The sequence below is a fragment of the Nomascus leucogenys genome, chromosome 18, assembly GCF_006542625.1.
Source record: "Nomascus leucogenys isolate Asia chromosome 18, Asia_NLE_v1, whole genome shotgun sequence".
NCBI classification, from domain to species: domain Eukaryota; kingdom Metazoa; phylum Chordata; class Mammalia; order Primates; family Hylobatidae; genus Nomascus; species Nomascus leucogenys.
The window spans coordinates 17482048-17507647 of NC_044398.1; the positions used below are offsets into that span (position 1 = coordinate 17482048).

The 25600-nt window shown below is 37.8% G+C and overlaps 1 protein-coding gene across 2 annotated transcripts in view; it reads right to left on the reverse strand.

Annotated features, from left to right (window-relative positions):
* The window catches only part of CTNNA3 (catenin alpha 3), a 1790392-nt gene that overhangs the window by 1718006 nt on the left and 46786 nt on the right, over positions 1 to 25600 (reverse strand). For both annotated transcript variants that reach the window (XM_003258218.3, XM_012497056.2), the window contains one exon: positions 12806 to 12998. In XM_003258218.3, the coding sequence (XP_003258266.2) occupies positions 12806 to 12998 (193 nt within the window). The remainder of the gene's footprint in view (positions 1 to 12805; positions 12999 to 25600) is intronic.

The following is a 25600-nucleotide window of genomic DNA, read 5'->3' on the forward strand; positions in this document are numbered from 1 at the left end:
TAGAATTTGGTTGTGAATTCATCTGGTCCAGGGCTTTTTCTGATTAGCAGGGATTTTTTTATTACTGATTCAATTTCAGAACTCATTATTGATCTGTTCAGGGTTTCAATTTCTTCCTGGTTCACTCTTGGGAGCTTGTATATTTCTGGAAATTTATCAATTTCTTCTAGGTTTTCTAGTTTGTGTGCATAGAGGTGTTCATAATAATCTGAGGGTTTTTTATATTTCTGTGAGGTTGATGGTAATGTCCACATTGTTATTTCTGATTGTGTTTATTTGGATCATCTCTATTTTTTTTCTTAATCTAGGTAGTAGTCTATCAATCTTATTTGTTCTTTCAAAAAACAAACTTCAGGTTTCATTGATCTCTTATTTTTAAAAAAATTATTTCCATGAGTTTTGGGGGAACAGGTGGTATTTGGTTACATGAGTAAGTTCTTTAGTGCTGATCTGTGAGATTTGGGTGCACCTATCACTCGAGCAGTATACACTGTACCCAATTTGTAGTTTTTTATCCCTCACCCCACCTTCCACCCTTTCCAATGAGTCCCCATAATCTATTGTATCATTCTTATACCTTTGCATCATCATAGCTCAGCTCCCACTTGTGAGTGAGAACACACAATGTTTGGTTTTCCATTCCTGAGTTACTTCCCTTAGAATAATAGTCTCCAGCTCCATCCAAGTTGCTGTGAATGTCATTAGTTTGTTCCTTTTATGTCTGAGTAGAATTTCATCATATATATACACACCAAAATGTGTTTTACATCTCAATTTTATTCAGTTCAGCTCTGATTTTGGTTATTTCTTTTTTTCCATTACCTTTGAGGTTGGTTTTCTCTTGCTTTTCTAGTTCCTCTAGCTAAGATTTAGACTGTCAATTTGAGAGCCTTCTGCCTTTTTGATGTGGGCATTTGGTGCTAAAAACTTTCCTCTTAACACTGCTTTAGCTGTGTCCCAGAGATTCTGGTACATTGTATCTTTGTTTTCATTTATGCCAAAGTATTTCTTGATTTCTCCCTTAATTTTATTGTTTACCCAAAAGTCATTCAGGAGCACATTGTTTAATTTTCGTGTTATTGTATGGTTTTGAGAGACCATTTTGGTATTTATTTATATTTTTATTGCACTGAGATCCTAGAATGTGGTTGGTATGATTTCAGTGTCTTTGAATTTGTTGAGAATTGCTTTATAGCTGAGCATTTGGTTGATTTTAGAGTATGTGCCATGTGCAGATGAGAAGAATGTATATTCTGTGGTTGGGTGGAGTCTTCTGTAGATGTGTTAGGTCTATTCAGTCAAGTGTTGAGTTTAGGTTTTGAATATTTTTGTTAGTTTTCTGCCTCCATGGTCTGTCTAATTCTGTCAGTAGGGTGTTGAAGTCTCCTACTATTATAGTGTGGTTATCTATCTTTATAGGTCTGTAAGAACTTGTTTTATCAATCTGGATGCTCTAGTGTTGAGTACATACATTTTTAGAATAGTTAAGTCTTCTTGTTGAATTGAACCCTTTATCATTATGAAATGCCCTTCTTTGTCTTTTTTCATCATTGCTGGTTTAAAGTCTGACTTGTCTGAGATAAAAAATATCAACCTCAGCTCTTTTTTGTTTTCCATTTGCTTGGTAGATCTTTCTCCATCCCTTTATTTTGAACCTACGGGTGTCACTGTAGGTGAGATGGGTCTCTTGAAGACAGCACGCAGTTGGGTCTTGCTTCTGTATCCAACTTACTTCTCTATGCCTTTTAAGTGGGGCATTTAACCCATTTACATTTATGGTTAACATTGATATGTGCAGATTTGATTCCGCCATCATGTTGTTAGCTGGTGTTTATGTAGACTTGATTATGTAGTTGCTTTATAGTGCATTGGATCTATGTACTTAAGTGTTTTGTGGTGGCTGGTAATAGTCTTTTGTTTCCATGTTTAGCACTCCCTTAACCCATTTATACCTGAGGTTGTAATTTTTTAATTTTTGCAATCAGACCTTGGTGATGACCTTGAGCAGTAGGATATAAATAATTCCCATATGCTTACTGTTCCAATAATGGAACTCTAGGTGTAAATGGGTTTTAAGGACCTCTTGAAAGACAGGTCTAGTGGTAACAAATTTCCTTAGCATTTGCTTTTCTAAAAAGGGTTTTATTTCTCCTTTGCTTATGAAGCTTAGTTTGGCTGAATATGAACTTCCTGGTTGGAATTTCTGTTCTTCAAGGATTAAGGATGTTGAACATAGGCCTGTAGTCTCTTCCAGATTCTAGGGTTTCTGCTGAAAGGTCCACTATTAGCCTGACGGGATTCCCTTTGTAGATGACCTGCCCCTTCTCTCTAGATGCCTGTAATACTGTTTCCTTGGCATTCGCCTTGGAGAATGATAATTATGTGTCTTGGGGATAGTCATCTTGTATAGTATGTCACAGGGGTTCTCCGAATTTCCTGAATCTGAATGTCAACCTCTTTACAGAGGTTGGGGAAATTTTTATGGACAATATCCTCAAATACGTTTTCCAAGGCGTTCTCTCTTTCCCTCTCTTTCAGGGATGCCAATAAGTCATAGATTTGGTCTCTTTACATAATCCCATATTTCTCAGAGGTTTTGTCCTTTTTTGTCTTTTTTCTTTATTTTTATCTGACTGAGTTGATTCAAAGAACCAGCCTTCAAGCTCTGAGATTCCTTCCTCAGCTTGATCTATTCTGCTTTTAATACTTCCAGTTATATTATAAAATTCTTTTGGTGAGTCTTTCAGCTCTATCACATCAGTTGGTTCTTTCTTAAAATGGCTATTTTATCTTTCATCTCTTGAATCATTTGACTGGATTCCTTAGATTCCTTGGATTGGGTTTCAACTTTCTCCCAAATCTTGATAATCTTTCTTGCCATCCAAATTCTGAATTCTATGCTGTCATTTCAGCCATTTCAGTCTGGTTTAAAACCACTGCTGCTGAGCTAGTGCAGTCATTTGGAAGTAAGAATACACTGGCTTTTAGAGTGGCCAGAGTTCTTACACTGGTTCTTTCTCATCTGTGTGGGTTGATGTTCCCTTAATCTTTGAGGTTGCTCTCCTTTGGATCGAGTTTTTTGTTTTTATATTCTTTGATGCCCTTGGAGGTTTGACTGTGGTATAAGTTGGATTTGGTCAACTGGCTTTGTTTCTGGATGATTTCAGAAGGTCAAGGCTCAGCTCATCACTTCTGTGCTGCATGCTCTAACCCTGTGGGGGCTGGGACCAAGCTCACGGCTTTGTTCTCTGGCCCCTCAAGGTTAAGCACCTGCTACACTGGAGGGACCAAGATTTTCCTGGTCCACTGGCAACAGTACTCTGATGGAGGGTGCTGGCAAAAGCCCTTCATCAGGGTGGCGTCAGTGGGGTTCATGCTCACGTGTGCACCTGCAGCAACAGGGCAGTGGTAGGGCGGTGGCAGCTGTGCATGCACATGTGCTCCAGTGGCACCAGGGTGGCAGTGGCAAGGTTTATAGGATGAGGCTGCACACCAGCAAAGTGGTGGGTGGAAGCTGTGAGGGGGTGCACACTGGTGAGGGCCCATCTGCAAAAGTTATCTGACGGTTATATTGGATCTACCAGCCAAAGAGTTATGGTGGTGGCTACAGGAAAGCATATCAGCTGGGCGTCTGAGGCTGTACTGCAAGTGGATGCAGCCAGCCAGAGACCTTGGGAGAGGCTGGGCAGACAGAGGAGCACTCATCAGACTGGCTCCACCCTACAGTTAGCCCTGTTCTGTCTAGATCTGACAGTCAAGAAAGGCCAAAACCACCTAAAGGAGTATGGCAAGCCTTGGGGGATGGGGATCCCTGGCCATGTGCCACTGTGATCATTCTTGTTCCAAACCTTCTGGGTTCCATGCAGGCTAGATTCCTGTCTTTGCTAGCTCTCCAAACAGCTCTCCTAGCCAGTTCAAATGTCTATGGGGATCATGGGGTCTCCTGCACCTAGGATTCCTGAGGTCCTTGGCGAGAGCAGGCCACTCTATGCCTATTTAACTCACCCCTTCCCTAGGAGCCTCTCAGGGCCAGGAATGTGTTCTGGTGCTTGGTAACCCCATGCAGGGTTCCCAACTTCGTCCCCTTTCAGCCCAGGATCTGCATTCTCCTTCCAACCACTTCCAATGCCTTCCTTCCGAAGTACTGTTCAGAATGTGCTGATTTTGATGGTGTGGTCTCTTGGTGGGAGAAGCTCTTCCTGATCCCTGTAGTCAGCTATCTTGGCTTCTCCCAAAACAACTATTTCAAGGCACCTGATAAGGACAGAAAGCAAAAAGAAACTGGAGAGAATTTGACTCTTGAAATACTAGAAACCATAGTGGTTGAGAGTTACATTTATATGGCATTTCCTGTAAGTACACTCTCCAGTGGGACAGCATAGGGCAGTTAGAACTCAAGTAGAAAGCTACCATCTTACTGACTTAAGATGTCACAGGACAGAGTCTGGTAAAGGACAGAATGGTAAAAACTGAAGGTAAAAAAATCTCATAAAAGAGAAAACTACAGATTGGGGAGCCCTGAAGGTACACATGAATTTTTCTAAAATTGGGGAGATGCTGAAGAACCCAATAGAAAGCATTACTCATAAGGAAAAAAAATAAAAATAAAAATCTGTGCTGTGATTTCAATTGCTGCCAATTTCATTTCAGGAACAACAGAGTTTAAAGTTCGAATCCTGCAAGTTAGATGGTTTTGTAAACACATCAAACTGTCCACCGAAACTCCACCAAGGACACACTATAGAATAAAAGATTATGTTCCAGGACTAAGAATTCTCTGTAAGAATAAAAACCGAATCAACCTGTTAAAAAGGCTACACAAACTCCTGGTTATTCATCAGTAATTTAACCACCTGCTGAACTAAAACTCAACACTCTTCCAAGGAAAATAAAAGAATCCAAAATATCTCTTTCTTTTTCCATCTCTCCTATTTCACCCAAACAAGAATCCAAAATACTTATAGTCTATTTTCTATACTGTCAAGTATATAACCAAAACTTACTATCATATGAAGAAACAGGAAAATGTCACCCATAGTAAAAGAAAAATCAGTCAACAGAAACAAAACCCAGTTGTAGTCAGCAAATAAAGGGTGTAATGCAACTATCATAAATAGATTTTAAAAGAGACTAGTCCTAATGGATGAATAGATAGGAAATTTCAGTAATGGAAACCATTTTCAAAAAACAAATCAAAATTCAGGAACTAAAGTAAAAAAAAAAGTTCACTGGATGGATTTTAAAATAGACTGGAGAGGGCAGAAAGAATTATTGTGATATATTTAAATTAAATGTTATAAAGTGCCATTTAAAATATCAGAAGATATGAAATACTTGGGGACAAATTGAATAAAATATGTGCAAGATTTGTATCCAAAATAAATGTAGAGATATATACCATGTTTTTAATCAGAAGACCCATCACTGTTAAAATGTCAGTTCAGCACAAATTGATCCATAGATCTAATCTAGTCCTAACCAAAATCTCAGTGGACTTTTTTGTAAAAATTGACAAGCTAATTCTAAAATTTCTATAAGGTTCAAGGCACTTAGAATAACCTAATCAAAATAATTTGTATTTCAATTACTATGAGGTACAGTAATTAGGACTATTGTGGCATTGGTGTAAGAATAGATATATAAATCAAAGATTCATATTCATATAAGAGGACCTAAGTAGACCCATGCATATATGATCAACTGGGTTTCAACAAAGGTGAAAGAGTAATTCAAAAGAAAAAAATAGTTTTTTCAATAAGTGGTACTGGAAAAACTAAACATCTAAATGCTTATAAATGGTACTGGAGCAATTAAATTTCTGTATTTAAAAAAAAATGAACTCTAACTCACATAATTCATAAAAATTTATTCCCAGGTAGATTGTAAAACAATAAAGCTTCCAGATAGTAACATAAGAAGATATCTTCTTGACTTTGAAGTAGTTATGTTAACAAAGTTTTTTTAACAGAACATAAAAGTCTCTACCCATAAAGGAACAAAATAATAATTTGGAATTTATTTAAATTAAGAACTTCTGAATATTAAAAAAGGTTAATATTATGAAAGGGAGAAGATATTTGTAATACCTACAACTAACAAAAGGACTCATATCTAGAACATATAAAAAGTTATCACAGAAATACAAATTAAAACTACAGTATAATACCACTACAAACATTTGAATTAAAAACACTGACACTTGCTAACACCAAGTTCACAAGAATGTGGAGCAGTTGGAACTCATATTAGAAAATTCACTTTGGAAAGCTGTTTGGTAATATCTACTAAAGCTGGGCATATGTATACCTTATGACCCAGAAATTTCATTCCTAGGTAATAGTCCAAAGGAATGTCTACAATAACGCAGTGAAAGTAATGCACAAATGTGTATATAATAGCAATGCTTATTAAAGACAAAAACCAGAAATAATTCAAATGTTCATCAGCAATAGAACAGATAGATAAATTATGGTCTATTATCAATGAATGAATGAACTACTTATATGGTGAGCTCTCACAGACATACAACATTAAGCAAAAGAAATCAGACACAAAATACAACATACTGTATAGTCTCAGTATTTAAAGTTCAAAAAGAGGCAAAACTAACCTATGGTGTTAGAAGTCAGGATAGTGACAGAGTAGTAGCTGGTAGGGGGGACAAGGGGTTCTTATAATAGGGTTCTATAATAGGGTTCTTCTCTTAGGGTTCTAATAATATTCTATTTCTTGCTGTGGATGGAGGTTACATGAGCATGTTCACTATGTGGATATGTATTGTTGTTAGAGATAATATGTGCACTTTTCTGTATATATGTTATTCTTCAGTAAACCATTTAAAACATTAAAAATAACCACTTGTGTGGCTTAGAACAGTGGTCCCCAACCTTTTTGGCACCAGAAACTGGTTTCATGGAATATAATTTTTCCACAGATGGTGGGTGGGGGGAATGGGGATGGTTTCAGGATGAAACCATTCCACTTCAAATCATCAGGCATTAGAGTCTCATAAAGAGCACACAAACTAGATCCCTCACATGCACTGTTCACAATAGGGCTCACACTCCTTATGAGAATCTAATGCCGCAGCTGATCTGTCAGGAGGTGGAGCTTAGGCAGTAATGCTCACTTGCCTGCCACTCACCTCCTGCTGTACGGCCTGGTTCCCAATAGGCCATGGACCAGTACCGGTCCACGACCCAGGGTTGGGGACCCCTGGCTTAGAAGCAATGTCTAGCGTTTTTTGGGTAATAGAAACCATATAAAGGTAGTATATATGCTATAGGCAAAACATGTAATCTAGACATTATAAACAACTCTTAACAAATTCCTGGGTAACTGCTATATGAATATTCTAAAACTATTTAAAGAAAATGTCAAATTTAATACTTTGCCATTGTATTGGTATAAGTGTAGGAGTAAGCTATAAGATCATGAGTAACTATAAGTAATTACTTACAATGTGAACCACCTCTGCTGAATCTCTACACTTCTACCCACATACTACGTTTCCTTTCACCGTCTCTCCCTTATACTACCCATGTTTCGCCTTTCATGGGCAAGTTCTTTAGGTAATCAAAATGCCCACATTATTTATCACTTCAAGTCTGTAAATAAAGCCACTGAAAGCAATAAAACAGAATCTTGTAGTAAGGCTACATAAATTATAGTATGTCTTTATTGGAAGGAAAAGTTTTCTAAATTGGTCTCAAAATTCTTAAAAATAAGTCAGTAAATATATAATAAAGCTATCTGTACTCTCAATATATTTTCACTTTTCCAAATACTTTAACCTTATTAGTTGCTCTTCATTAGTCCTTCACCTTATGCCACTGGACAAATACCTTTAAAAAAAAAAAAAACTCAAAGAAGGAAACTACTTAAAATATGTTTCCAGTATTTTGTAGAGTTTATTGGATCAGAATCCATTCTCCTTATACTTCAACCCCACCACTGAGCTTAAAATTCCTTCCAAGCTTTTGGGAACAATGCTCTCACTGTCACTATCCCTACTATCCATAGGATAATCATTGGCTGTTCCCCAAATTCCAGAACGGTGTGCCATTGCATTGCTTTCCTCCCACACTGAAGTCGCTGTCAGTAGCTCATTTTGGCAGTTTGTCAAATAAATCACACAGTAAAGCACTTGGTGATCTTTAACCAAATGAATCTGTTGTGTATACAGCATATGACATGTAGAGGTATTTCACACATTATAAGAGAACACAGTGAAGGATATACCCCGTACAGCATAATCCTAGAATCAAGACTTCTCTTTGAGAACTTCTCTTTAAAATAACATCTTTTTTTTGAGCTAAAAAGATTAACTTACTTAAAAACAAAGGCAAATACCATCTCATGGCAATTATTGTTCCCTTCTGAGAATGACTGATGTCTTACATACTTATTGCCAGACAGTTTATGGAAACTATGTTGTCAAATAGATCACATTTTCCTTCAGAAACAATGTCAGGATAGGGCTCATATCCCTTACCAAAGAGTCAACAGAGAAACTATAATTATGAGAGTTAATTTTCCATAAAAGCAAAGATAAGACTATTATAAAATTTTATAATATAAAGTGACAAAAGGATGCTTCAACTTTTTAATTTATTTAACAAACATTTAACAGGTGTCTGTGATGTGTCAGGCATTGGTAATCAAATAACACCTGGTACCTGCCACACTCAATAAATTAACTAACAGTCACGATTTACTAAACAAGTACATCAATGTTTACTGTATGCAGTGGTTAGTGTCATGAACAAGAGGTGCTCAGAGTCTGTGATGACACGGAAGACAGTCATCTAAATCAGCATCCGGGGTCAGTAAACACTTCCTGGAAAAGATGACCTGGGCTCAGCTTTGCTACATGAGCAAGAACTGGCTGAATTAGAAAGGCAATCCAAGTGACGGGAATATGGTCATGTTTTGCATAACAACATTTTGGTCAACAACAGATGTGCACATGATGGTGGTCCCATAGGAATATAGTAGAGTCGGAAAACTCCTATTGCCTGGTGACCTCATAGCCATAGTAACATCGTAGTGCAACACCTGTGGGTTTTGGTAACGCTTCCAGAAGAAGGCATTGTTATCACAGGAAATGAAAATTCCCATGCGTGTTATTGCCCCTGAAGACCTTTCAGTGGGACAAGATATGAATGTGGAAGGCAGTGATATTGATAGGCCTGATTCTGTGTAGGCCTAGGCTAATGTGTGTATTTGTGTCTTAGATTTTAGTAAAAAACTTTAAACAGTAAAAAAAAAAATTTTTAATTTAAAGTAGAAGAAAACTTATAGAATAAGGACTTATAGAAGATATTGTGCAGCTGTACAATGTGTTTTAATCTAAGTATTATTACAAAAGAGTCAAAAGGTTAAAATTTTTTTAAGTTTATAAAGTTAAAAAGTTGCAGTAAGCTACGGCTAATTTATTTAAGAAGGAAAAATATTTTTAAATAAATGTAGGGTAGCCTAAGTGTACAGTATTTATAAAGTCTACAGTGATATACAGTAATGTCCTAGGCATTCACTACTCCCTGACTCACTCAAAGCAACTTCCAGTCCTGCAAGTTCCATTCATGGTATGTGCCCTACATAGGTGTATCATTTTTTAATTTTTTATACCATATTTTCACTGTGCCTTTTCTATGTTTAGATATACAAATACTTACCGCTATGTTCTATTAATAATTGCCTGCAGCATTCAGTATAGTAACATGCTGCACAAGCTTATAGCCTAGGATGCCTAGGTGTGTTGTAGACTATGCCATCTAAGTTTGTGTCAGTACACTCTATGATGTTCACACAATGACAAAATGGCATATGGATGCACTTCTCAGAACATGTCCCCATTGTTAAATAAGGTATGACTGTAGCTGATAACACATGCACAGAGGCATAAAGCAACATGGAACATTCAAGAAACTGCGAGTTCCTGTTTGGAGGAACATAAGAGGGAGGAGCAGTCACAGGAAAGAGGTACAAAATAATGGTAGAAGCCAAATCATGAAATGCTTTGGGAGGTAAGTTTAAAAGTTTGAACTTTATTGAAAAAGATAGTCCTGATCCTCCAACAGCTACTAAAAATGATTTTAAGCAGAGAAGTAAAATGAGCATATTTTCATTTTTAAAAGATCTATTTGATTTTACTATGGAGGAAGGCTAATGCAATAATCCTGAATTCATGAAGCAACGTTAGGAATAGAGTAGAAGGAACAGATCTGAGAGACAACAAGGAGAAAAAATTCATTGAACCTGACTGATGAAAGAATATGTACACCAAACCTCCATGACACCAATATGACAAACCTGCATATGCACCCTGAACCTAAAATAAAAGTTTTAGAAAAGTTTTTAAAAGTTCATTGAACTTAGACATTAATTGGAAGAGAGGGTGGAATGAAAGGAAGAGTCTAAACTGGCTTGGTGACTAAGATGATGATCAAGAACAAGGACAAAGAGAGGGTCTCGGTAGGGAGCAGGGAAAAACAACAAATATATTTCAAATTATCTTGCACATTATGTTTTCTATTTATTGTCTGAAGAATACCTATAAAATATAAATTGCATATAACATATATAACAAAGTGTAGCCATTTTGGAAAACAGTATGGAGGTTCCTAAAGAAATTAGAAATAGAACTACCATTAAGAGCTAGCAATCACTCTTCTGGGTATAACACTGAAGTAAAGGAAATCACCACTTCATAAAGATGTCTGCACTCCCATATTCACTGTATCATTATTCACAATAGTCAAGATATGAAAACAACCTAAGCGTCCATCAACAGATGAATCGATAAAAAAATTCGTCTATATATACAAAGGAAAAAAGGAGATCCTGCCATTTGTCACAACATGGATGAAACTGGAGAACATCATGCTAAGTGAAATAAGCTAGACATAGAAAGAAAACTACTGCAGGATCTCACTTACATGTAGAATCTTTGTTTAAGAAAGTCATACAGGGCCAGGCGCAGTGGCTCACGCTTGTAATCCCAGCACTTTGGGAGGCCGAGGCGGGCGGATCACGAGGTCAGGAGATCGAGACCACAGTGAAACCCCGTCTCAACTAAAAATACAAAAAATTAGCCGGGCGTGGTGGTGGGCGCCTGTAGTCCCAGCTACTCGGAGAGGCTGAGGCAGGAGAATGGCGTGAACCCGGGAGGCGGAGCTTGCAGTGAGCCGAGATTGCACCACTGCACTCCAGCCTGGGCGACAGAGCGAGACTCCGTCTCAAAAAAAAAAAAAAAGAAAGAAAGTCATACAGACAGAGACAGAGAATAAAACAGTATCTACCAAGGGCTGGGGGCAGGAGTGAGGAAATGGGCCAGTGCAGATCAAAGGATACGAAGTTGCGGTTATGAAGAATGAGCTCTAGGAATCTAGTACACAACATGAAGACTATAGTTAATAATGCTGTATTCGGTATTTTTACTAAATGAGTAGATTTAGATGCTCTTGCTACACACACACAAAAAATGGGTAACTGTTGAGATTATGAATATGTTAATTTACTTTATTATAGTAAACATTTTACTATTTATATGTATTTCATAACATCATGTTGTATACCTTAAATATACACAATAAAATTTATTTTAAAAATAAATTCACATAAATATAAAATTTTTTTTTTTTTGAGACGAAGTCTCGCTCTTGTCTCCCAGGCTGGAGTACAGTGGCGCGATCTAGGCTCACTGCAACCTCTGCCTCCCAGGTTCAAGCGATTCTCCTGCTTCAGCCTCCCAAGTTTACAGGCGCCTGCCACCACGCCCAGCTAATTTTTGTGTTTTTAGTAGATATGGGGTTTCACCATGTTGGCCAGGCTGGTCTCGAACTCCTGACCTCAGATGATCCACCTGCCTTGGCCTCCCAAAGTGCTGGGATTACAGGCGTGGGCCACCGCGCTCGGCCAAAAATTTTTTTTTAATCCCCTGTATCATACATGTGACATAAAGTTTATTGTTACTAGTATATTCTTTTTAATTATTTAATTAGCAAAGGCTTCCTGATTTTCTTAAAGTTATGTTGGCGGGTTGAGGGAGAAAAATATTTAAAAATCCCAAGTCTCTTACAAAGCTGAACAAGAAAATTTAACTTTCCTTTTCCTCCCAAAATAGATACTTGCAGAAAGCTGATATATACGAAATCATTCCACTAACCAAAGAATATTCAGCAATTATTTTAAAACTATCCTACAATTGAGACTTATATTCATTAGAAAATTGCTGTATTATCATAAGTAAAGATCTCAAAAAGATGAAATATATGCTTTTATTATGTAATATTAACAAAGTAGCAACTTGGCTCATGCATAGTTTATGCAAAGCATTTTTTTAAAAGTTTAGGAAATCTAAACCTCCAGAAATTTGCAAAGTTAAAAATGTACTTCTGAGATGGTCAGTTCTGAAACTTCTATTTCCCAGCTGTTTATAAGGAACTTCATAATTTATTTATGTATAGACAAATAAATCTTCAGCTTCATTAGTCATTTCTCACTATATTCTAAGACCAAAAAAGGGTACTCTTCTCTTTGTTTATTATGGAAAAGCTATGGCAAGGTGGGGGAGGAAGACGAATTGCCCAGGGGGAGCAAGCAACTAAAAAGAAGAGTCTGGAGTGGGACTGAGCCTTGGAGCTGTCTAATGAGCCACTCTGCCTCCCACAGCTAGCTCCTCACAGCTCTGCAAAAGCCTAAAAAACTGGAGCCAACAAAAACAAAACACTCACAAATCTAATTTGGTGACTAACACCCTAAAGATATGCAGTTTGCTCCTGACCAGGACTGGAGTACTCACTTTCTTTGCGAACTTCCTCAAGTGAAGCCGTAAGCTCATCCTTTAAAACTGTAGCTTCCTGGGCAATCTTCTCTCCCTTGTCTAATAAATTCCAAGTTGCTTCCTCCACAGAAGCTAGAAGGACACTGGCTCTTTTTGAACGTCCTTTTTTCCTGCTGGAAGGGTTCTGGGGACAGTTTACAAGTGTGGTAACCTAAAATTGGAAAAATACAAAGTACTAAATTGACAAATTGTAAGGAGAACACAGTCCTGGGATATTACAGACCAGAACAAAAGACAGTACAGTTGACCCTTGAGCAACTCAAGGGTTAGGGGCGCCAACCCACCGTGCAGTTGAAAATCTGAGTATAACTTTCAACTCCTCAAAAACATAACTACGAATAGCCTACTGTTGACCAGAAGCCTGATAACATAAATAGTCAATTAACACAGATTTTGTATCTATGTGTACTATATAGCTATTTTCCTACAATAAGATGAGCTAGAGAGACAATAGTGTTATTAAGAAAATCATAAGGAAGAGAAAACATAATTAAATAAATCAACAAGTAGAAGTGGATCATCATAAAGGTCTTCATCCTCATCATATTCATATTCCTGAGGAAGAGGAAGAAGAGGAGAGTTGGTCTTGCTGCCTCGGGGGTGTAAGAGGCAGAAGAGATGGAGGAGGTGGAAGGGAAGGCAGCAGAGGCAGGCACACTTGGTGTAACTTTTATTGAAAAAAAATCCGATTAAAAGTGAACCTGCATAGTTCAAGCCAGTGTTGTTTAAAGGTCAACTGTATTTCATAGTAACATGACTCATTTCCAGTGCTGTCGATACATCTACAAAAGTCAAGTCATGGCACCAAAAACAGCAACAGCAGCCACTGTGGAGTTCCCAACTAAAAACAGGAAGGAAGTGAGAGTCTTAGCGATTGAATTTCAAAATATAGACATTAAAATGTCCTCTCTTCAACTACCCTGGTCATCAAATCATTTCTATGTTAAATATTTACTGAACACCTATTTTTTACATTGTTGTGGATGATGGAAAAGAAATGCATTTCATGCTTTCATGGAGTTTACATTCTTAATATTGGCAGCATACAATAAACATATAAACAAATAAAAAATGTAAGGTTCAGTAAATGTTTTGAGGAAAAATAAAGTTGGGGGAGGTAATAGAGTGAGAGAGAGTGGGGATCAGGGTGGTCAGGAAAGGCCTCTTGATAGGCGACTTTGAGCGAGACCTGTGTGAGAGGCCAAATGAGTTAGGGAAAAGGGTAGAAGACAGATCTTAGAGGTTACAAAGGGCAAGAAAGTAGGTCATAATAAGGATTTGGACTTTGTTCCCTGAGGCGACCACTGTTTTATATGATTCGGAATGTTTCTCCCTCTCCTAATATTAGTTATCTCTATTCTCAGCCTAAATAGACTAATACTGACTTAATTATAATTATTTTTGGTTCCCTTTTAATGTAGATTGCTGGCTAAAAAGTGGTATAAATTTTATTTTATAATTATTTGATATTTTGGAGATATATAATTTTCTACTCTCATTTTTTACTGTTTTATCAAAGTTCTGTATTTTTTATATGAAGTTTCTGTAATTAAAACAACACACACATACACAGCCTTCTAGAGCATTCTTTCAGTAGTAAAACTTGAACTCCTCACCACAAGTATATGAAGTGAGAAATGTGTTAATTAGTTTGATTTAATCATTTTACAATGTATACATATATCAAAACATCACAGGGTACACCATAAATATATATAAATTTTATTTGCCAATTTTAATTTAATAAAGCTTGGGGAAAAAAAGAAAGAAATGAATCTTAACAAATGCAAGAACAAACTCATAATAACAACATTATTTGAAGACAAAAATTAAGCTTCTGTATTTGGAAATAAAAACATCATACTGAATTACATTATTAAAAAGCACCCATTTCTGGCCAGGGGTGGTGGCTCATACCCATAATCCCAGCACTTTGGGAGGCCGAGGCGGGTGGATCACCTGAGGTCGGGAGTTCAAGACCAACCTGACCAACATGGAGAAACCCCGTCTCTACTAAAAATACAAAATTAGCTGGGTGTGGTGGTGCATGCCTGTAATCCCAGCTATTCAGGAGGCTGAGGCAGGAGAATCGCTTGAACCTGGGAGGCGGAGGTTGTGGTGAGCCAAGATCACGCCATTGCACTCCAGCCTGGGCAACAAGGGCAAAACTCTATCTCAAAAAAAAAAAAAAAAAACACCCATTTCTTAATTAAATCTTGGATCACAATTACAAGTTTTGGATTAAATTTTTATAAACAAAGCTTTAAAATCACCATCGTAGAGGAATGAGAGAAAGGAAAAAAACAACTTGTATCTAATATTTAAAATAGAAGACCTGAAACTCCTATTGAAAGCTAAGCTGCTGCATGTCATGAAACAGTGGAGGCTCATGATAATCATACGTCACATCTTTGACAGCAAACTACATAATGCTTCCTGCTCAGTAGCCCCTAGAGATTTTGGTTGTTGTTTGTTTATGGAGCATTCGATGTTTGTTTACTTGGATATCTGGACCCAGTTTTTATCCACGAACTAAAAAAAAAACTTAAGTTATGGGGAAATATGTGGATGAAAATCATTTTCATCTGCCCTCCTACCCTCCTCCCCTTATCCAATAGATCCTCTGTTTCATTCTAATTTGCTTTATTTCCATGTTCATCACCCAGAGTGGAATGTCTTGTGGCAGGCCTTTGTTTCCTCTCTTAGAAAATAAAAACAATCATTGTTATCCTACAAGACTGGGGAAGGTCAAATAAGGTGAAGTATTTTGTAAAATGCATAATATGACACAAATATTTGTTGGCATTTCATGTATATTTTCTAGTTTGCTCCCCACGTAGGTGCAGGAAATTGGTTATGGGAATCTTAATCAAAGGTATTCTCTCTGGATCTAAGTTTATCTTGCTCTTGGGGCCCCCCATGCTCAATGTGGCAGTTAGCAAAGCTCATTCTATATGCTTTACAAGCAGCTAAATAAGATCATGTATCTTCATCATGGATTATATAAGAATAATAATAAGCCTGATTTATTACATGGGTTTTCACAAATTCCAAAAGGCAAATATCTCACTCTTGTCAGTCTAATTTATATATTGAGAGTTAAAAGGTATTTGTCCAGATTAAGACAAATTATAACAACTAGTTTAAAATCTTTGTTTAAAACAAAGAATAATTGTCTGAAATGTTCTCTCGGAATGTATTTTAAGTGCCGCAATTCATGATGCTTCCCACTGCACATTCCTCCTCTATTGTTCAGATCCTCCATGCGCCAAATGTTTTCCATAGAATAGCCTGGGCTTTGAAATTAAAATGAGCATTCCAGAAATGCTTTGTTCCTTATAATAAATGCCAAAGAAGTAAGAAATGTGAAAAGAACATTGTGTAAGAACATCGTGCTTCCATCAAAAAAGGCAATTTGCAACTTGCAAGTTATTCACTTTTATAAGTTGTTTGTACCTACGTCTTCTTTTAAAATACCCCACTACAGTTATTTGATATTGATTAAACTAAAGTCAAGTGTTGTTTTCAATGATTCCTTTTATTTCAGAAAGTAAATATGGCTTGGCAATCCTGTGGAAAAAAAGAAAGCTGAAACTATTTTTTTAAACCCTAACTCACCTAAGAGATGTAACTTACTCCTATCAGTGACTGTGACTCACCATAGCAGATGATTCTCACCAAGGGGGAGGATAGGAGAGTGCTATTTGAAAAGGTCTCCCACCTCTTGAAGGAATACCAACAACCAGTAAAATTAGCTTTCAAGTTATCCTGTAAAATAAATCCTGTGTCCTCATTTTCTTTTTCAGTACTAAATCAGTTATATTTCTGTAAGGAAATTTATTTGGAACAACTTGCAACGAAGATGATTCTAATGTAAGGTCTAAGCCCATGTCCTGCTAACTTTACCTTTTGTCACAGATACAAAACCCTCCTATTCCCCTCTTTCTCAGACTTTAGGGGTCCCTCTCATATAGAAAATCTCCAAGCTTGCAGCATTAGAGAGCTTGGGTTTGCTTACTTTCTTTAGTCTGTAAATCTGTGCTAGGCTATAAAGACACACCTTCATCGTAGATACAGGAAGGAACTTCCATGGGAATGGTGCTAAATTAAAAGTTTCAAGTAACTTATAAAGAAATTCCCACTCTATTAATTCTGCAAGTTTAACATTCCACAAAACTGGACATATTTTAAATGGTGTGTAAAAACGTGTATATATTACAATTAAGAGTATAAAAAAGGTTTTTATAGATTTTCCTAATTTAGGTGTGTTCTCTAAATGCTCTAAAGATGCTGAAAATTAAATTGATAAGCTTAATGAACCAAGCCATCAACTGTCATTATATAGAGCCACACTAGCACACAATACGAACACTGTAGAATATGTTGTGACTTACTTTCATTGTTGTATCAGCGCAACAATTACTTTAGCATCTCAGGTGCTAGCTTTGTGAAATGTCTTTTTTAATGCCAAATTGGGTAACACAATTATATTCTATAACTTGTTCCTTCCCAATATAGTTCTGATTTTTTAAAATTCTACTCTCATTGTAGTATAAAAAGGCCATATTAACAGCCATCTCTTTTCTTGCTTATTAGCTAAAACACTTTGAATTTCAACCTTCCTCCAATAGCTCACAGGAGCCTTCAGGGCTACTTTTGCTCCCTTGAGTTAATTTTAATGTATGAAATAAAGTATAAGACATTTAAGCTATGTTAATTAGGTAAAACTTCAACAGGGTTCTGAAAGAAATTAGAAGGGTAGAAAAATAAAACTGCCTATAGATAAGTAAAAACCGTGATCTTTCAAAGTAAAAGGTACAAACCAGTCTCGGGGAGGAGAGGGGGTGTCCCTTCTTCAAGTCGTTGATAATTTCAACTATTCTTTTACTTCTACCAAAAACAACCCTTACTGAATTAACAAAAGTACAGAGGAAGATTAAAGGGTTGAGAACCCAAAAAAATGCCTCTAGATAACATTCAACACCCCCTCCAAACCAACTTCAAACTTCTTTTAGTTCCTTTCAAGCCAATAAACCTTACATTTTGTTCAAAATAATACCCTAGGCATTCAGGAAATAAATATGAATAAGCTCCAATATGGCGATAAGAGAAATACACAACTAGCTGCAACATAAAAGGCAGAATGATAACTGTTTACACTTATATAAGTACAAAGAAAGTGCTGCCAAAATTGCAAACACTCACAAGGATTAAGTAGGACTTCCAAGAAGATCCTTTAAGAACAGATAATTTTCTACCAGAAGAGGTAGAAGGGAGGTTTGTAAGCCAGGGAAAGAAAATTGTGTGCAAAGGGGCAGAGAGAAAAATTTATTTTGTCTGAAAGTAGCGGATAGTCAAACTTAGCAAACTGTGGGGTAAACACAGGCAATAGGGTGAAAGGCCAAGAAATAGGTTGCATCTTAAATAAAAAGTTATAAAAGTCAAGGAAAGAGTCAATATTTAATGTAATAGGTGACAGAAAATGAAAACACAGCATGCCCAAAGTAGAGAAGCCTTTGCCCATCAACTTGCCTCTCCACCATCTGTATTTTTTACCTCAGTGGCTAACACCTCTAACCTGAAGCAGAAACCCAGAGGTCATCTGGGCTACTACTCTCTCTCTCATCTTCCTCTCCAAGTCCTTGTCATCCATGACACAGAAACGGGGCATCATTCTCTGCCCCATTTACCAATCTATCATTATGAAAAGTGTGTGCAATGATTCTGCCCTTGTTGAGTCTTTCATGAAGCCTCTCCTGAGAGGTCTCACTGCCTCTGCACCAGCCCTACATTCCCACTAGAGCCGTCTCTTAAAAACGCAAATCTGTCGTACTTGCACTACCTGTAGGCTACTGGCTGCCTACAAGCAAAGTCCAAACTCTTTGGCGCAGCTTTTGAGGCAATTTTGATCTCACGCCAGACTAAATTTTCATTCTCATCTTCTATTTGTGGAATTTGACCACAAACTACTTGTTAGGCTCAGAACAGGAAATGTTCAGCAACCTCAACCTGGGGTGACTCCCTCACCTCACAGCTCCTTGTTCGTAGCTCTTGCATCACTCGTTATACTGTCCTGTAATTAGCTGTTAACATATTGCCTCCTCTGCTCTACCATGAACTCAAAAGGACAGGGGCCATGCTTGACTCATCCTGAAAACCCAGAGCCAGCGTACTGTGAAAAATAAACAAACAGTGGTTGACTTGACGAAAAAAGAATGAAACCATACATTTTAGAAGCCTTTAAATCAAGAGTCACAACGTTCAGTGATTCATACGAGATTACCGAAAGAATGGGTTGCTACAGCAAAATTAAAGTTTAGTGATAGCACATGGCAGCTTTCATTAAAAGGAAGTCCTTAATGTGGGATTTTCTGCCATATCTCCTGTCTAGTTTAGTTGGGGTCTGATCAGTTCAATGTGATCTAGAATCAAGTATATTATATTTAGTATTTTTTTGCCCCCCCCAAAAAGATAGGTTACATAATTCATTTTCAAACTACAAATAAAAAGAGCTGGCACATCCTTTTTATTACTGATTTTTTCATTTTTTTCAATCCTTTTGTTAGTTTTCTAGGGCTGCCATAACAAAATAGCAGACTGGGTGGCTTAAGCCAGGGGTCCCCAACCTTTTTGGTACCAGAAACCCATTTTATGGAAGACAACTTTTCCACAGACCCCGGGGGTGGTGTGGGGGTAGATGTTTTTGTGTCCGGAGTTGGTTCCTTCTGGTGGGTTCGTGGTCTCGCTGACTTCAAGAATGGAGCCACAGACCTTCACAGTGAGTGTTGCAGCTGTTAAAGAGCGAGCAGTAGCAAGATTTATTTCGAAGAGTGAAAGAACAAGGCTTCCACAGCCAGGAAGAGGACCCTATCAGGTTGCTGCTGCTGGCTGGGGTGGCCAGCTTTTATTCCCTTATTTGTCCCCGCCCATGTCCTACTGATTGGTCCATTTTACAGAGTGCTGATGGGTCCATTTTACAGAGCGTTGATTGGTCCATTTTACAGAGCGCTGATTGGTGCATTTACAAACCTCTAGCTAGCTACAGAGCGCTGATTGGTGCGTTTTTACGGAGCACTGATTGGTGCATTTTACAAACCTCTAGCTAGCCACAGAGCGCTGATTGGTGCATTTTACAATCCCTTCATAAGACAAAAAAGTTCTCCAAGTCCCCACTTGACCCAATAAGTCCAGCTGGCTTCACCTCTCAGTTTCAGGATGATTCAAGTGGATTACATTTATTGTGTACTTTATATTATTATTACATTGTAATATATATGAAATAACTATACAACTCACAATAATGTACAATCAGTGGGAGCCTTGAGCTTGTTTTCCCGCAACTAGACGGTCCCATCTGGGGGTGATGGGAGACAGTGGCAGATCATCAGGCGTTAGATTCTTATAAGGAGTAGGCAACCTACATCACAATAAGGTTCACTTTCCCATGAGAATCTGATGCCGCTGCTGATCTGACAGGAGGCAGAGCTCAGGCAGTAATGCAAGCAATGGGGGTTGGCTGTAAATACAGACGAAGTTTCTTTTGCTCACCCACCCACTGCTCATCTCCTGCTGTGCGGCCCAGTTCCTAACAGGCCATGGACATGCACTAGTTGGGGTACTCAACTGGTACTGGCACTGGAGGCCTGGGGATTGGGGACCCCTGGGGTAAACAACAGAAATTTATTTTCTTACAGTTCTGGAGGTCAGAAAGATCAGAAGTCCAAGACCAAGGTGTCAACAGGTTTGGTTTCTCCTGAGGCCTCGCTCCTTGGCTATCAGGTGGCTGTCCTCTCTCTGTGTCCTCACATGTATGCACACAACAATGGTGTCTCTCCCTGTACATCCTAATCTCCTCTTCTGATAAGGACACCAGTCATATTGGATTAGGGCCCACCCAAATGACCCCATTTTAATTTAATTACCTCTATATCCAAAGGCCCTGTCTCCAAATACAGTCACATTCTGAGAAACTGGGGTTAGGGCTTTATTATGTGAATTTGGGGGTTGGGAATGACACAATTCAACCCATAACAATCTTTACCACAAGTGATACAAAAAGTGTAAAACAACCATAACCTTTTTAAAAATATAATTTAGGGTTTTATTTGTTTGTTTGTTAGATAAACAACCACTGCTAACATAAGCCATTACTCCGAGCTATTGAGGGACAGTAACAAAGCACATGTAGATCCCTCTCCAATTCCACCAGCCCTCTGTGCCACGCAGATGGCATAACAAAGCAAAGAGATTTACATGTCAAACACATAAGCAGCTGTAGCTAAATATCCTAATCCAAGAAGTACACTTTATCCTGGATAAATATGAAGCTAAATACAACTAGGAAAAGACCACATGCTGAGAATAATACCAAATTAGTTTCTTCTAGTTTTCACTTAACCACTTACCATCCAAAAACAAACAAGTTTGGACTTTACCATTCATTTATTCAACAAATATTGATGGTGCACCTACACTGTGCCAGGAGAACATGGCAATGAGCCTCATTCTAAGGAGGGGGGGACAGAGAATAAACAAATACATAAGTAATTGTGTAATGCAACAGCAGGTATTCTTTTTTTTTTTTTTTTTTTTGAGACAGAGCCTCACTCCATCACCCAGGCTAGAGTGCAGTGGTGCTATCTTGGCTCACCGCAACCTCTGCCTCCTGGATTCAAGTGATTCTCATGCCTCAGCCTCCTAAGTAGCTGGCATTACAAGTGCCTGTCACCACACCCGGCTAATTTTTGTGTTTTTAGTAGAGATGGGGTTTTACCCATGTTGGCCGGGCTGGTCTCAAACTCCTGACCTCAAGTGATCCACCTGCCTCGGCCTCTCAAAATGCTCAGATTACAGGCATGAGCCACTGCACCTGGCCAATAGTGGGTATTGACAGATGCTATGAGGAAAGTGAAGAAGGGTAAGAAAATAAAGAGTAAAAGATAAGGGCTAGTTTAGACTGCATATTAGGGAAAGCATCTCTGATTAAGTAAGAAGGACCCAAGGAAATAAAAGAATAAGACATTTAAATATCTGGAGGAAAACATCCCAAACAGAAGAAACAAGTGCAAAAGTTCCAAAACAAGAGCTTGACCATTGTGTTCCAGGAGCAGTAGGAAGGCTGGTATGGGGGCACCAAATTGTGCAGGCCTTGTAGATCACCACTAATGCTCTCAATTCCACTCTTATGACTGGAAGTTACTGAAGTGCTTGAAACAGGAAAGTAACATGATCTGACCCCAAATTTTAAAGCATCATTCTAAATGCTCTATGCAAAACAGACTAGGCAAGGATGGGATGAGGAATAGAAGAAGGGAAAGCAGTTAGGAGTCCGTTGCTGTAGCCCAAGTGAAGACCACACTGGCTTCTTTGAGGAAGCAGTGGCGGAGTTAAGAAATGACACAATTTTGATATATTCTAAAGTGTCAACAAGGTTTGCTGACAGATTGGATATGGGTTATGAAAGCAACATGGCATCAAGGATGACTCTGGCATATGGCCTGAACGGCTGAGTAAATGGAGGTAATATTTACTAGTTGAGGAAAGTAAAGAGACGTGAGTAGGAAGGGAAATCAAGAGTTGATGGATTACCATGGCATTAGCCATGTTAAATTTGCCTTTTAGAGTTGTTAAAGTGGAGACTAGTATACAATTCTGGAATTGAAAGAGGTAAAAGTTGGAGATATGTTTCGTATAGGTTACTTTTTCAATTTAATTTTTCACTTATCAGTAGTTTTGCTGATCTTACCAAAATTGCAAAGATGTTTGGGGCAAAAATTTTTTTAAATCAGAGATTGAATAAGATCTCTTAAAAACAATGTATAACTGGAGAAGAAGTCACAGGACTGAGCTTTGAGAAACCCCAACAATTAGGTGTAGTATTTCTCAGGAAACCCAACCGTTAACATATTAATTCTAGGATATGTAGATTTTGTCATTTCAAACATTTCTATTATTTAGAGGAAATGCCTGTTTTTTGAAACTAAATTTAATAGTTGTTTTTTAACTTTTATTTTAAGTTCAAGGGTACATGTGCAGGTTTGTTAAATAGGTAAACTCATGTCATGAAAAGTTGTTGTACAGATTATTTCATCACCCAGATATGAAGCCTAGCACTCCATAGTTATTTTTCATGATTCTCTCCCTCCACTCTCTTATTGGCCTCAGTGTCTGTTGTTCCCCTCTATGTGTCTATGTGTTCTCATCATTTAGCTTCTACTTATAAATGAGCACACAAGTGGTATTTGGTTTTCTGTTCCTGCATTAGTTTGTTAAAGATAATGGCCTCCAGCTCCTTCCATGTTCCTGCAAAGGACAAGATCTCATTCTTTTTTTTTAATGACAGCATAGTTTTCCATGGTGTATATATGCCACATTTTCTTTATGCTGTCTACCACTGATGTATATTTAGGTGGATTCCATGACTTTGCTATTGTGAATTGTGCTGCAATGAACATGCATGTGCATATGTCTTTATGGTAGAATGATTTATATTACAAAACTAAAAGTAAAAAATCCAATCATACCAAAGAAGACTCCAAAATAAATAAGTTGACTGCACATGTAATAGCTTAGACATGTTCACATAATCCCTTGGTCTGTCCAGCCCCGCATTCCACTTCCAGCAGTGACTGATGGTAGACTATGGTTATGACTCCTACTTGTTTGATAATCATTTACAACCTTATCAACCATAAAATGAATAAACTATGCCAATATTCTGTCATTTGTGTTTGCTTTGCCAACACAAACTTAGAAAGTTTTATCTGCATTTCCCTCCCACTTTCTGCTGCCAGATTCCCTTTTCACATCTACCTTAGACCGTCAGATTTACTTTTTCTTGTTCTCTTCTAACACAAAACTCCATTTTATTGACAACATCCAGGAGAAAATATACATAGCTACTTGCTTATCATGGTGAATATGAGAGATAATAAACATTAAGCAAAAAAGATCATCAAAGACAGTGATTAGATTTGCAGGGCTGAAGATTTTACAGCAACCAAAATATGATTTAAATATAGCTCATCAGCAAATTAAATACTTATATTCAGTTTAAGATTGATTAGGCTGTATCCACCTCATTTGTCAGAACTGTCTCTAAGTCAATGAAGTCATTTTGTCTCATTGTTTGGGGTAAAAATTAAATACCAGTCACCCATCTTGAATCTCATTGGCCAGCACTTTATCTTTAATGTCCCAAAGTCCCTTCTTTGATAGTACCATAGTCTCTCAATTCTAAAATACTATCAACTACAACAGAAACCACCAATTTAATCACTTCTCTTTAAAGTGTAAATATGGATATTTTGTCAATACTGAACCTTCCATAACCAAGGTGGAGCCAAGAGACTTATTGTCTAGGAATAAAGACAGCAGACAGAACAAAGATACCATTGATCATCTTTGAGTTTCAAAGCTGACTTTCTTAAGCTCTCAAGCAAGAAAATAATTGTGAAGCTGGAGGCACCATACTACATGACTTCAAAATTTACTATAAAGCTATATTAACCAAAACAGCATGGCACTGGCATAAAAACAGACATGTAAAGCAATGGAATAGAATAGAGAACCCAATACCAAATCCATACCTTTACAGCCAACTAATTTTTGACAAAGGCACCAAGAACACTCATTGGAGAAAGGACAGTTTCTTCAATAAATGGTGCTAGGAAAACTAGATATCCGTATACAGAAGAGCGAAATGAGACCCCTATCTCTCACCATATTCAAAAATCAACTCAAATGGACTAAAGATTTAAATGTAAGACCAAAAATTATGAAACCAGTAGAAGAAAACACAGAAAGAGAAAATCATTTTCTAAATCCTTTTGGCTCTCATTTAGCAAAAGGTAGATCTGATAGACTAGATCATAGTTTTACAATAAAGAAGATCTGGTCAGACAGGAAAAAGAAGTGTGGACTATTGGAAGAAAGGTCTCAGAAACAGGTTAGACACATTTTATTTCCCTTCTCTGGGCTTCACCCAGATTAAAAGCTGTATTGGCTCTCAACTAACACAGTTATTTGGGAAACACAGAAAGCAGAGGAATTTTTATTCCATTTATCTTCAAGACTTCGAAAGAAAATTGTTTTATGAGCTCCCCTGCACAAAACTTCAGGGGTAGCTACAGTGTAATCTTGCCATCACAATCTTGAAGCTTAATAATACATAACAATGTAAATGGGTAGAGAGAAGGTCAGCTTAGCTTTCTTAAATCAATCTTAGATGAAACCCAGAACCTCCTAGATACCATGAAGAACAATCAAAATGAGGCTATGTTGAAAAGCAGTGGGCCTGCCCTGAGTTCACCATAGTGAAGAGCCAAGTGATCTAGCAGACTCTGAGGGTAAATAGATAATGCCAGATACTGGATGGAGGATGTAGCTGGGAGTTCGAATCTGAAGCACCACCAAGGGCCAAAGTGAAGTTAAAGCATCCTGGGGAAACCACAGACCCTAGCCAAGCTACAAAAGAACACCCCACAAATTATATAAGGACATCAAGAAATGCACAGAGGTGCCCACAAGATGACCATGCATGGCACTCATCACTCCCTCAAAGGTCACAATCCAGAGAGCATTCCAGACCAGCCACTCTGCAGGCACTAAGTGTCCAAAAGTCACCACATGGGTCCAAAGGCCGCATCTCCCACCATGAGATCATATAAGCAACACTCTCAACCCAATCTCCTGTTTTAGAGCATTTTATCTAAAAAGACTGGGCATTTACCAAAAGGGACTGTTTACATTGTT